This window comes from Salmo salar, chromosome 25 (genome assembly GCF_965601325.2).
Source record: "Salmo salar chromosome 25, fSalSal1, whole genome shotgun sequence".
Taxonomy (NCBI): Eukaryota; Metazoa; Chordata; class Actinopteri; order Salmoniformes; family Salmonidae; genus Salmo; species Salmo salar.
In genome coordinates this window covers 45,546,051-45,560,643 of record NC_138315.1, presented here as the reverse complement: position 1 = coordinate 45,560,643, position 14,593 = coordinate 45,546,051, and the positions used below count along the sequence as shown (strand labels likewise).

The following is a 14,593-nucleotide window of genomic DNA, read 5'->3' as shown; positions in this document are numbered from 1 at the left end:
AGGTGAAATCTTATAGTTAGTCATTTTATCATTTGATTATGATATATTTTGAAAGCATATAAGTCATTTCTAGCCTTATACATAGTCTCTTTGAATAGGAAATATGTAATATCAAATATTTCATATTTTTATCGTATTTGTACTGTGTACTTGCGCTTCTGTCTTAAAAAGTAACTACATCTCAGGAATGTATTTTAACCAGAAAGGTGAGATTTTAACCTTTCTTTGAGTATGCAGCATTACTAGTTATTGTTTATGGCCCTATCAATAATTACATTTTTGAAATGAAGTGTCATAACTTGTAGTGAGCTTTGAAATTATGGATTTATGTCCATTTTAATCTGGTTAAAATTCATGAAATTTTTATGACGGAAGTATGATAAACAAAATAAAATATACATCTACATCAAGTTTTAGAAATGTTATATTGACTTTTTAAAGTACTAACACCAAAGTACCTGTCACGTTCTGACCAGTAAAGGGGTTATTTGTTGTATTAGTTTGGTCAGGACGAGGCAGGGGGTGTTAGTTTAGAGTGTTTCGGGGTTTTGTTGGGCTATGTGTTTTGTATACGTGTTTTGTTTGTTTTTCCTTCTTTTCACAATTAAAGAAGATGAGTATACATTTTCCCGCTGCACCTTGGTCCACTCATTACGACACCCGTTACAATACCCTAAAATCTCAGAAATGCTAATTTGATGCAACAACAAAAGAAATCAGCCTCTGGTACTTCGCCTTAATAAGCAAAAACATGATATTCTGTAATAATATTGAACAAGGAAATGAATGCTCAGTGAGAACCATTAGAATAACACTAAGCCTTGTCTTAATTCAGCTCTTGACATTACTTCATCTTAGTCTATTTCCAGTTAGTGTGTGTTGATTGTTGTCCTCTTATCTTCCAGCCCATCACTCTGCTAATGGAGTCCACTGATGCGATGAATCTGGCCTGTCTGACTGCTGGATACTACAGATTACTGGTGGACTCTCGCCGTTCCATCTTCAACGTGGTCAAAACAGGGAATGTAGACAACACCGGTGAGTCTCTGGACTCTATACAGTTCTAAGTCGATACAATATAACTGCTATTGCAGAAACCTGATTATCAACCCCTGGTTTGGTTCCTATCCTCAGGCCATGACTCCAGAGTAAAGCAGGTCTACCAGGCCATAGAGTGGACATACAGCGCTTCCTTTAGGGGTTGTGAGGAGCACCAGCACCACAACAACCAGCGCTGCACCAGAGAGCCCTCCACCAATAGAGACTCAGACTACATGGACTCTGGCTATATCACTGAGATCCAGCAGCCGCCCCAGTACTGCATGCAAATGGCAGAGAGAGTGGATGCCAGAGTGGGGACCAGTGGTCCAACACACCCCCAACCCTACCGCTGTGTCCACAGGCCCAAACCCCAGGACTCCCCCCGCAGCGTCAAGGTCTCCTTCACCTTCGGGGATCCTCCGTTAGACAGTGTGGACCCCCAGAACCTGGGCTACCAGAGGCTGATGGAGGAAGGCCCAGAGGTTCTACACGACCCCATGTATGAGCGACTAGATGAGGACTACAACAGCAGGGATCCCATGGGGATGGCCGGGGAGGGATATCCGTACGCTGACAAAATCTTCGGCAACACCGAGTGCAGTGAGGAGCCGCTGCTGCACGACATCTGCTATGCGGACACAACAGACGCGGACGAGGACGAGGAGGACATCAGCTGCGAGGAGGACATGGGACTGATGGGGGATCTGGACAAGGCTACGTTCCTCACGCTCTCTGGGTCCAGCGATGACATCATCGACCTGACCTCCCTGCCCCCGCCATGGGAGGGTAAGGACGAGAAACATAACGAAGATGTGTTGCTTCACTCCCTCAACCTGGCCATCGCAGCCCCGCCCCCAGGCTTCAGGGACCGCTCTGATGAGGACGAGCAGCACGGGGGGGCCCGGGTGCCTGTCAAGAAGGGCCAGGGGACCCGTGATAATATCCCAGTGTCCCTCATAGACTCAGTCACCACACAGGTGGAGGAGGGCCATGAGGGGGCCCTGGACGAAGCTGTTGTGTCCACATTACAGGCCCTGGAGGCCCTGGCAGCTTCTGAGGAGCAGAGCCCAAAACCACAGTCAGAAAATAGCACAGGTTCTTCTTCTTACACTACTGTAACGTTTATTCATTAACACCACGCAAATTATCCAAACATTAACCTTTTTCATTTGTTGTTGTTGATTCTTCAATAAAAAAAACATTTTGTTCTGTGTTTCCATTTTGTGTGTGCATTGTATCATTCATTTTGAACGTGAAACATTTGCTGCGTGACACTCATTTTGTCTCCAGAGCTTTTTTTGTGTATCATTTTGTTTGTTTTATAATTTATGAAGAGTGCACAAATGCATTTCAACTCACAGCTTTCATTCTTTTTGTACCAATGAAATGTATACTATTTTATAATATCTTTCAGGTGCCTCAGGTGAAGTTGTTAATAAAATGTCTGTCTCTCTGTGGCACACAGGTATAGAAATATCAAGGGCATTTAGCCCCGAGTCCTCGTCAGACTCTGGCAACGAGACTAACTCCTCTGAGATGACAGAGAGCTCAGAGCTGGTCGCTGCCCAGAAACTCTCTGAAGCCCACCTGAGATTGTATGTGGCCACCACTGAGGGCTACCACACTCTGACTGAGGAGAAAACAGAGTTTCCTGTAACACGGTATGAGGACGGGACGGCCCTGGCCATACAGCACGACCCTCAGGAGACCCAGGGGGAGGAGGAGGAGGAGGAGAAGAAGAAAGAGGAAGGGGCCAAGTCCTCGGGTGTGTCATCCACCCAGATCCTATACTCAGAAAGGGGGGAGATGGAGCCAGAGACCATGGAGACCAAGTCCCCCAGCGACTACTTCAGCAAACTGCACATGGGCTCTTTGATGAGCAAGCAGCCAGGGAAGCACAGTGACCCTGAGGGCAGGAGTCAGGGAGATACCAGTGACTCAAGAGAAAAACAAAACAGCAAAGTCCACTCAAATAGAGGGGAGCCACCCAAATATAATGCTATTGTAAGGGAATCTCCATACATGAACCAATTCCAGTTGGGGCGAACGCCATATCCGTATCGAGAGAAGCCCCCAAGATATCACCGGCCGCCTGAAAACAAAGTGGCCAACAATCTTTCCCCAGACTGTGTGAATGACTCACAAGCCTCCCTCTCTGACGGGGTAACAATTAAGGGAGACAAGCAGGACTGGGATGAAAGGAGCCAGCAGTTAGATGCCGATTCACACTCCCATGCCAAAGACCCCCACAGTACCCAGGAAGCCAATTTACCCAGCAGCGACCGGCAGCAGCAGCAGTCGAGGATCCCCTCAGCCGAGCAGGATGTCACACGGCTATATGAGTACCACCTTAGTAAGCACATGCCATCGTTACAGAGCAGCGAGGGTGTCCACTCCCTCCAGAGCTCACAGTGTTCCTCCATAGACGCTGGCTGCAGTACAGGAAGCAGCAGATGTGTCACGCCCATGGACTCCCCCCTCTGCACTGGAGAAAACATGCATCTACTGTCAGAGTGTTCCCTCAAGGGAATGGGCCATATGAGTTGGGAGGAGAAGGCCTATGGCACCCAAGGCCAGGCCACACAGCAAGGCAAGGGTAGACATCAGACCATGGACCCCACCCTGCTGAGGAAGATCCACGCGGCCACCAGTGCCGAGCCTGGGTTCGGTACCGTACGAGCAGATGACTGTCACCGGATGCCCAAGATCAAAGAAACCACAGGTACAACTAAATAAGTGTTTTCCTATGACGTCTGTGTGCTTACAGGTCTCTATTCCAGTGTTATTCCAACCTCATAGTGTGTAAATATGTATAAAACACAGGAAAATCTCATTTTTAAGTGGCTTTGGGAAACAATTCCAGGAGGGAAGTGTGGCTGTTGATAAATGATTCACTAGTGGGGATTAGGATACACGTCAGAGTGACAGGGTATAATTATCCCTTCAGACAGAAAGACAGTAGAATGTCAATAGTATTTATACAATAATACAGTGCATGCATGTGTAGCACAGGAGGCTGGTGAGGGGAGGACGGCTCATAATAATGGCCGGAAAGGAGCGAATGGAATGGCATCAAACACATGGAAACCATGGAAACCATGTGTTTAATATATTTGATACCATTCCACTGATTCCGCTCCAGTCATAAACATGAGCCCGTCCTCCCCAATTAAGGTGCCACCAACCTCCTGTGATGTGTAGAGGATTGTTATAAGATGTAATAATATTGCTGTGCGTGAGGCCTTCTCGGTCCACTTGCTGCAGGGAGAGTTGGTCAAAGTGCTGAAATGCAACATTATTCTATTTTACACCATTCTCTAGAAATCAAGCTATGTTATGAAAGCATAATTAGAGAAAAAATATCACTAAAAAGTCCTCTGATGAAAACAGGAAAGGGTGATGAGAGATCAAAGCAACGCACCATGTTGTCAGGGAGATGCTCAATGATTCTCTTTGTATTTCTGCTCCCCCTAGTGTAGCTTGTACCCAGCTGGAGACGGCTGCTGAGAAAGACTCCTCCTCAGCTCTCTCTGAGGTCAACGCCGCCACCACCACCACCACCACCACCTCACCACCATCATTCACCAGTAGCAGCAGCACATCCAGAGTCCAGTGTTCCCAGTGTGCCAAATCAGCAGGGGTGCCCCTGAGTCCCTCCCACACTGCACCCAGGCATTCCTCTCAAGCTTACACCCATGTGACCGTATCACAAGCAGCCTCAGGAGTCGGATGCTGAGGAGGAGCTGGAGCAGCATCACGCCGGGCTCTGGGAGCCTCGAAGCGCTGCTGGAAAAAACAAAAGCCACTCTGAACGGGAGGAGCGCCCAGAGAGTCCAGTCACCCGACGACCCCATCAAGCCACAGAGGGGAGATTTGCTTTTTCCAAGACACTTTCCAAGAGCTTGTCTCAGGGCTCAATATGGTCTGTTAGATCAGTTAGATCTCAGTCCTCTGCCAGGAGGCTTTTCAGAGGCGCCTCCATCATGCTGCTAGCATCACGGGATGCCAAGCAGCTCCGAGCCATGCCACTACCCAGACTGCACCGCATGAGGTGGTGGATGTGCCTGGAGGAGGTGCCACGGGCCCTTCACTCAATACTTCCCCAAGAGGAAGACCAACATGGTTGGGGACGATGTAGATGAAGGTGGAGAAAACCCCATCTCACAGTTCTCTGGAGGTCAAAGGACCCAATCACTCCCTACGAACCCCAGTGTTGAGGTAGAGAACACAATCTCTCTATACACCTCTGGAGCTGAACCCTCCACTGTGGCTGAACAGCTCAACATGGCCAGTGTTGTGACTGTGAGTGACATGAGTCTGGGAACAATGTTGGCCCATGTGAACTCACTGAAGGGAAGACTTACAGCCTCCCCAAGGGGGTCCCAGACACACACAGAGATGCCCTGGTGCGCTCCAGTGTAGGTCAGGGAGGGGGCCAGAGAGAGGTCCAGAGGTCAGAGGTCAGATAGCCCGACCTGTGGAGATTCATGGAGGCCCTAGAGCGAGGAAGCACCTGTGGTCACATGGCCCTGGTGCACCCTGCTCACCCTGACTCAGTTTCCACATGCTCTGCTGCATAACAAAGGCCTGCATGTCACTGGTGGAGGGCTTTAGCCATGAGAGCCGGCAGCGCGAGCTGGTCGCCAAGGTGGACGAGCTGGTCGCCAAGGACGAGCTGGTCGCCAAGGTGGACGAGCTGGTCGCCAAGGTGGACGAGCTGGTCGCCAAGGTGGACGAGCTGGTAGCCAAGGTGATGAGCTGGTAGCGAAGGTGACGAGCTGGTAGCCAAGGTGACGAGCTGGAGGTGACGAGCTGGTAGCCAAGGTGACGAGCTGGTAGCTAAGGTGGACGAGCTGGTAACCAAGGTGGACGAGCTGGTAACCAAGGTGGACGAGCTGGTAACCAAGGTGGGCGAGCTGGTAGCCAAGGTGACAAACTGGTAGCCAAGGTGACAAACTGGTAGCCAAGGTGACGAGCTGGTAGCCAAGTTGACGAGCTAGTAGCCAAGGTGACGAGCTGGTAGCCAAGGTGACAAGCTGGTAGCCAGGGTGACGAGGTCGTCATGAATTATGTCCGCTTGCGACTGCTGAAACGGCTTCGGGAAGTTCCCCCGATGACACATCACTCTACCACCATGTCTGCTATTGTCAATACACTGAGTTGCTCAATTACAACACTCCTTTACAAGTAAACAGAACAACACAGTTGTCTTTCTGATTAGCGATTTCAAAGCCATACATAAGAGACATGGGTTTATTCGACTCAAACCAATGTGAACTGCTGTGACATACCTTGCCTTTTCTGAATCATGATGACACTTTTAAAAGAGATTATATTCAGGCCTCTGACAAGAAAATAATTCACCTTAGGCTATATACACTGATATTACTTGATAAGTATACTTTTACAAATTGATAATTATAATTCACTTTTGGGGCGTAATGTGTAGATGGACCTCTATTGGATCTGTATTATATTTGTATTCATTGTATTGAAATATTATTTTACACATGATACATATTATATGACAAAGAGCTCTAGACAAATCAATGTGGAAGACAAATTATATTATGTGATACAGTCCATTGTGACCTCAATCTTTTTCATTTGTTGAATCCAACGTAGTTTATGAATCTTTGCACATGATCACTGAGTAATTTCCTGTTATTTAGGTAGTCAGCACTGTAACATATTAAAGGTTTAAAACGCTGCAACCTGATTATGGTCTCCTTTATTCTTCTGATAACAAATGGCATACAATGTAAAGGTCCATTTTAATTTCCAATGATCAATTTCAAAGTATTTCACAAATATTACTTTCTTGTTCTCTAAAGCCAAGCCCCTTTCTGCATCAGTGAAGGGAGCTTACTTCATCTTTCTCATAATTTATACCAAAAACTCTCCTGGACCATGTTTGGTTGAATAACAATGTTTAATTATTTACTGTCTGGAAGCTGGAGAGTGGGTATTCTAACCTTGCCAGGCACAGACAGCGCTGTTTTTCACTGCAGCCACTAGCTAATGTCCCAGTTGTACCAGCATGCATGCCCAACTGATGGAAAGTTTTGTGATGTGTTTCTCTAAACCTAGGTTTCACTTTCATTTACAGAAAAAATGAACCTGAAACTGTGGTAACACAATAGAGAAATGTGTCAGCACATGTCTCCAGTAAACACGTTTCCTCCTTTTATACAGTGCCTATAGTCAAAGTCTACACACCCTTCGCAAAGTTTTCACATTTTACTACCTTAAAATTAAATCTAAATGTGAAACGAAATGTATTGAAATTCTTCCAAATAGAGACCTAAGGCACGTTTTCCTTTAACTTTTTACCTGGGCTTTGCTCTTTTCATATTTCCTTTGATCCTGACAAACTCCCCAGTCCCTGCCAATGGCAAGCATACCCATAACATGATGCTGCCACCAAATACTTAGTGTTTTACAACATTTCATTCACCACATTACTAACCTGTATGACAAAGTGAAAAGAAGGAAGCCTGTGTTAAATCCACATTCTGTTTGCAACAAGGCCCTTAAGTAATTCTGCAAGACCACATGGCAAAGAAATGTAATTTTTAGCCTAAATTAAAAACTTGAATACAACATATCACAAAGTGAAACCCTCTGTATTTGGTAGCAGCATCATGGTATGGGTATGCTTGTCACCGGCAGGGACTGGAGAATTTGTCAGGATCAAAAGAAATATGGAATGCGCTTCCACCAAGTATTAACTCTGGGGTGTGAAGACATATGCAATCAAGACATCTTTGTTTGAATATAATTTTTATTTCGCTTTGAAAATGTGGATTAGGTTGTGTAGATCGTTTGGGGGAAAAATCCACTTTAATCCGTTTTTAGATTTAATATTAAGGCCGAACATTTTGAAGACTGCAAAGCTATCATAAATAAGACAAACTGTATGCATATTCCTATCAATAAATGTTAAAAATCAAGGATGAGCACATGCTTGAAAGAAACTCCATTCACACACAATTAATCAGTACTGCTGCAAACTGCTTAAATTATTAATTAATATATATATATATTAAATTAAGCTATTGAATGTATAGTATTGGATTTATAAACCAAGAAAGCCTACATACAGAAAATGCTGATCAAGTGCTTCAATTAAGCCTGCACCAGAAATAGACAACATTGATTGATTTAACAATTTAGATTTTAGGAACTTGACCTTAGGCAACAGTTGTACTGTATGCCTATTGATAGATAGGTGTCTAGCATCTGCCTAAAGGGAAGTGGAAACTATTAAAGACACTTTCACTCACACATCTGTTGTCCTTCGTTCCATCAGCCTGTGTTTTCATGTTTTCACATGAAATTTTATCGTTCTTAGTACTCCTTTCATTTTACAGTAAGAGAGAACTGAACCGTGAGAACTTATCGACACAAACATTGATCTGAACAATGCTGTCTCGCATGACGGTAAGAATACCTTTCATATGATAATACCTTTCATATGATAATACATGTCATATGATAATACCTTTCATGTAAAAATACCTTTCATATGATAATACATTTAATATGATAATACATGTAATATGACAATACCTTTCATATGGTAATACCTTTCATATGATAATACATTTAATATGATAATACATTTAATATGATAATACATGTAATATGACAATACCTTTAATATGGTAATACCTTTCATATGATAATACATTTAATATGATAATACATGTAATATGACAATACCTTTAATATGATAATACATTTCATGTAATAATACCTTTCATGTGATAATACATTTAATATGATAATACCTTTCATATGATAATACATTTAATATGATAATACATTTCATATGATAATACATTTCATATGATAATACATTTCATATGATAATACATTTAATATGATACTGCAGTTCATGAATATAGGGTGTAGCATGCACATCCATTGTGCAAGGAGAAAAAAAAGATTGATGAAAATGAGGAAACTGGGGATTAAGCTCTGTCTAACCTCTAAGCTAACACGATGGTCATACCATGGATCATTTTGATATTTGATTTGGGATTTTAGGACCCCTTTAGGTATAAATTCAATAAAATATTGAATTTGGCCTTTGCTACTACAGAGACGCATTGAATCACACATCTAAAAGTAAATAATCAATAAAGGTCTGAAGAGTCTGTCCTATATCTAGGAGATATAAGAAAACTCAGGAAATATTTTAGTTTTTTTGGACACATATTTAACCCCTTATTTTTGTTGGCACAAAACAACCTCCATACTTCCATTCATTTGTATGGGTTACCTTCAGACGGGTTGTAGAGCAAAACAGAAAACACTGAATGGTTTGGCCTTCCAACTATTATGACCACTCTATGGAAAGGATAGAGTGGTCATAGTTGTTTTGAAGGCCAAACCGTTTGGACACTACATACATTTTTTTTGTGCGAAGACTGACTTTCAGGACATCTCATGGTCTGACAAACATCGCTGTAGCTTGGACACCTTCCACCGCAGATGCAGAAGACCAACATAGGTAGATGTGGCGGATTGAGACAAAAATATCGGATTTCTCTGAAATTAAACTGACAGATTTTGATGGGGATTTGTTTTAATCATGTTACTTAGATTGATGCATGTGTGGGCCAATAGACTCTTAATTAACCATAATTATAAAGGAATCAATAGAGGTGAAGGAAAAAGGAAACCGCACACTGCTCTTGATAGTACCACTGATCTTTAATAAGCTTTACGTATCGGCCTCACGGCCTTCGTCAAAAAAAGCTCTGACGAAGGCTGTGAGGCCGATACGTAAGCTTATTAAATATCAGTGATACTATCAAGAGCAGTGTGCGGTTTCCTTATTCCTTCACCTTGTTCAACTGTTACCATGCACCTGCAAAAAAAGATTGCTCAGATGTGCGAGTGCCTTTTGAATTTTGACTCAATAGAGATAAAAGGACATTTTTATATATTGTTTATGTTATGTTTATGCAGAACAACATAGAAAAGGTCAATAGAATCAGAATAAGAAATAGTAGAAAATAAAAAATGCCTTCACAACCTTTTCATCAATTAACCAACGTCTGCAATAGCTTAGTTGAGCTGAGCCACTGGTTTCTATTTTTGTATATTTTATTGAGCAGTTAATTTACTAAATTATTTTAAGACTCTCTTGTGTCCTGTGGTTTAAGAGAGGCGACATGCAAATAAAACTCGTTATCATTATCCCTCTAGTAATAACATTGTCCTGTTCCCCCAGAGGTCAGAGTGTGTTATCATTACCCCTCTAGTAATAACACTGTCCTGTTCCCCCAGAGGTCAGAGTGTGTTATCATTAACCCTCTAGTAATAACACTGTCCTGTTCCCCCAGAGGTCAGAGTGTGTTATCATTACCCCTCTAGTAATAACACTGTCCTGTTCCCCCAGAGGTCAGAGTGTGTTATCATTATCCCTCTAGTCATAACACTGTCCTGTTCCCCCAGAGGTCAGAGTGTGTTATCATTATCCCTCTAGTCATAACACTGTCCTGTTCCCCCAGAGGTCAGAATGTGCATCTTTCCACGTGTGTGGGGTGATACTGCTGGGCCTGTGGTGCTCCTCTGTGCTGGCAGCTGGAAGCTGGTACCCCAAAACCTTACCCTGTGACGTCACCCTGGACAGCAACGACACCATGGTCAACGTAGATTGCACTGAGAGAGGACTTCTGGAGGTCCCAAAGGACATCCCCAGAAACACCACCAACCTGACCCTCACCATCAACCACATCCCTCACATTAACTCAACGTCCTTCCAGGGCCTGGAGAACCTCACCGAGATCGACATGCGCTGTAACTGCGTGCCCATCAAGATCGGCCCCAAGGACCGCATGTGCACTGAGAGTGTGACTATCAAGACGAACACCTTCAAAGACCTGAGGAATCTGAAGGCTCTATATTTGGATGGGAATCAGCTTTCCAGCATCCCAAAGGGTCTCCCTCCGAACCTCATTCTGCTCAGTCTAGAGGTGAATAAAATATATACCATTCTGAAAAGGAACCTCTCTGACATCACTAACGTACAGATTCTTTACCTGGGTCAAAATTGTTACTATCGTAACCCATGTAATGTTTCCTATCAAATTGAGGAGGGAGCATTTCTACAGCTTGGTAACATGACTCTCCTATCCCTCAAGTCAAATAACCTGTCCTACATTCCCCCAAGATTACCGACAAGTCTCAGAGAGTTGTATCTCTATAATAACAAGATTGAAATGGTTACTGACAAAGATTTTCATAACCTAACCCAATTGGAGATACTTGACCTGAGCGGAAACTGCCCGCGCTGTTACAATGCACCATTTCCTTGTATTCCATGTCCTAACAATTCACTTCAGATAGACCCAAGCACCTTTAAAACGTTGACCAAACTGAGGATACTACGCCTGCATAGTAACTCCCTCACTTATGTGCTTAGAGAGTGGTTTCAGAACTGTAAAGAGCTGCGAGTACTTGATCTCTCAACCAACTTTTTAGCTCGAGAGATAGCAATTACTTACTTTCCACGAGCTCTACCCAACCTGGAAGAATTGGACCTGTCTTTTAACTACGAGCTGCAGAGGTATCCAGCTACACTGCACCTTAGTCCCTCCTTTTCCTCCCTGAAATCCTTGAAAGTACTCCGCATCAGGGCCTTCGTCTTCCAGCAACTCACCCTGGAAGACATCAGCCCACTGATTCATCTAAAGAACCTGGAGGTCATTGACTTGGGCACCAACTTCATCAAAATAACCAACCTCAGCATTCTAATGGAACTGAAAAGCTTCAAAATAATCAATTTATCTGACAACAAAATATCGTCCCCCTCTGAAAGTGGTCAGTCTGTTGCCTTTTCAGGAGGAGAAGCCATACATGGCTCCCCAATGTCAGATGCTGGGCATAACCGCAATGGAGAAGTGAGAGAGATTCATTATTTTAGATATGATGAGTACGCTCGCAGCTGCAAATACAAGGACAAGGAGGATGGGACGCTGAATTCATTCGTCAATACCCAGTGCAGCAAGTTTGGAAAAACCCTGGATATCAGCAGGAATAATATATTTTTCCTTCACTCTAGATTCTTGAACCTTGCTGACCTTAGATGCCTAAATCTCTCTGGAAATGCCATGAGCCAAAGTCTAAATGGTTCTGAGTTTACTTTCCTCACTAAATTACAGTATCTTGACTTCTCATTCAATCGTCTGGACCTTCTCTATTCCTCAGCATTTCAGGAACTGGAAAATTTAGTTATCTTAGACATAAGCAACAACAACCATTACTTTGAATCCGAGGGTTTGACCCACATGCTTAATTTCACAAAAAATCTGACCAAGCTGAAGATATTACTAATGAACTATAATAAGATTTCCACCTCCACCAACACAGAGCTGGAGAGTCGCTCTCTGGAGAAGTTAGAGTTCAAAGGTAACCGTTTAGATATGCTTTGGAGAGATGGTGATACAAGATACATTGACTACTTCAAAAAACTGCTAAATCTGAGGGTCCTAGACATCTCTCACAACAACCTCAACTTCATCCCTCAGCAAGTTTTCCAAGGCCTGCCAGACAAACTCACTAATCTCTACATCAACAACAACAGACTGAAGATATTTAGTTGGGAGAAGCTGATAATTCTTCAGTACTTAGAGGTCCTAGATCTCAGTAGTAATAGCATATCAACAGTTCCCCCAGAGCTCTCCAACTGCACCAAATCTCTCAAGACACTCCTCTTACGCAGAAATCAAATATCCAAACTCTCTGCGTATTTCCTCAAGGACGCCTTTAGTTTGAAGTATCTGGATCTCAGCTTCAATCACATTCAAAACATTGAGCAGACCAGCATCCCTGATGATGTTGTCGATCAAATGGACACGTTAGTCCTGAACAACAACAAGTTCATGTGCAACTGTAACGCCCTCATGTTTGTGATGTGGCTGAACCGCACCATGGTGAACATCCCCAGACTGGCCACCGCTGTGGTCTGTGCTGCTCCAGGAGCCCAGAGGGGTCATCCGGTCATCTCCCTGGACCTAGAACTGCAGGCCTGCCAGCATAACTACCTATCCATCATCCTCTACATCCTCCTCACATCCCTGGTGCTCAGCTTCGTCACCCTCCCCATCTCCAGCCACCTCTTCCTCTGGGACGTGTGGTACCTCTACCACTTCCTCCTGGCCAAGTTCAAAGGCTACAGACGCCTGTCCTCGCCGAGCGCTGCCTACGACGCCTTCGTGGTGTACGACAAGAAGGACCCGGAGGTATCTGAGTGGGTGCTGAAGGAGCTGCTTGTTCAGCTGGAAGAGCATGGGGACCACCCCTTACAGCTGTGTCTGGAGGAACGAGACTGGATCCCTGGCTGCCCCCTGATTGACAATCTCTCCCAGAGCATTCACCAGAGCAAGAGGACCGTGTTCATACTGACGAACAAGTACATCAAGAGCGGGGACTTCAAGACCGCATTCTACATGGCCCATCAGAGGCTTATGGATGAGAGAGATGATGTGATTGTCTTGATTTTCCTGGAAAAAGTCCCCAGTCACTCAAAGTACCTGAGACTCAGGAAGAGGTTGTATAGGCGGTCAGTGATTGAGTGGCCAACAAATCCTCAAGCGCAGCAATACTTTTGGTTTAGCCTAAGGAGTGTACTGGTAACAGACAGTCAAAAACAATACAGTAATCTCTTCAAGGAGACTCTTTGAAAAAGGCCAAACACAATGATTTTTCGCCATGTTAAGAATGCATAGCATTGCCCTTTTTTGTGATTGTGTAATGTCAAAAAAGAGGGAAGCAAACCAATGGAGAACTTCCTCAATTAATCTATGAAGTTTCTGTTAGATTTAGCTCAGATGGCGGGATGGGAATCTGTGGCTATGGTGCCAGCCAGTCAGAGGCACTCAAAAACAATACAGTAATCTCTTCAGGAAGATTCTATGAAATTTTACACTTAGAATTCACCTTACCCACTGGGCACACACTGGTTGAATACACGTTGTTTCCACATCATTTCAATGAAATGACATGGAAACAAGATGGAATAGACGTTGAATTGACATCTGTGCCCAGTGGGTAGTGTAGACTTTTTATGTGGTGATTGTTGTAAATGTGACAATTATCTTAAAGACGGTTTTAAGGTTCACAGTAAATGTAATGTATCTGGAGAGAATGTGGTTTTAAGGTTTACAGTAAATGTAATGTATCTGGTGAGAATGTTTAGATATGAATTTTCATCTCTAATACTGACTGATTATGTTTGCTGTACTGCAATGCTTATAAATATACTGTCTCAATCTCCTATCCTGCTGTGGAGAGTAAGGTAACAATAAGTTAATAAAATAATAATGATTCACAAAATGTTTAACTGATTCTGCCTTTAATCTCTTGATGCATGCCATATGAAACAGTATAAAACGAATGAATTACAGAAAGTGGGAAGAAAATCATAAGAGAACTTCCCTAATAACAATAACACCCCAACACTGACTACCCAGAATCCACCTGACTGAGGCAACCAACCAGCTTGTTGAACACATTTGACTAACTATAGCTGCTAGGG

General features: G+C 43.6%; 2 protein-coding genes across 3 annotated transcripts in view; both read left to right on the top strand.

The window, feature by feature from the left end:
• The window catches only part of LOC106586811 (FERM and PDZ domain-containing protein 4), a 76,206-nt gene extending 69,461 nt beyond the window's left edge, over positions 1-6,745 (top strand). For both annotated transcript variants that reach the window (XM_045707623.2, XM_045707624.2), the window contains exons 14-17: positions 906-1,038; positions 1,135-2,136; positions 2,507-3,763; positions 4,516-6,745. In XM_045707623.2, coding sequence (XP_045563579.1) covers positions 906-1,038; positions 1,135-2,136; positions 2,507-3,763; positions 4,516-4,520 — 2,397 coding nt within the window. In that variant the 3' untranslated portion in view covers positions 4,521-6,745. The remainder of the gene's footprint in view (positions 1-905; positions 1,039-1,134; positions 2,137-2,506; positions 3,764-4,515) is intronic.
• Positions 6,746-8,312: 1,567 nt separating this feature from the next.
• LOC106586812 (toll-like receptor 7) lies at positions 8,313-14,394 on the top strand. The gene is made up of 2 exons (XM_014174491.3): positions 8,313-8,484; positions 10,566-14,394. The coding sequence occupies exons 1-2, from the start codon at positions 8,467-8,469 to the stop codon at positions 13,737-13,739; spliced, it is 3,192 nt and encodes a 1,063-aa protein (XP_014029966.1). The 5' UTR covers positions 8,313-8,466; the 3' UTR covers positions 13,740-14,394.
• The last annotated feature ends 199 nt before the right edge of the window (positions 14,395-14,593 follow it).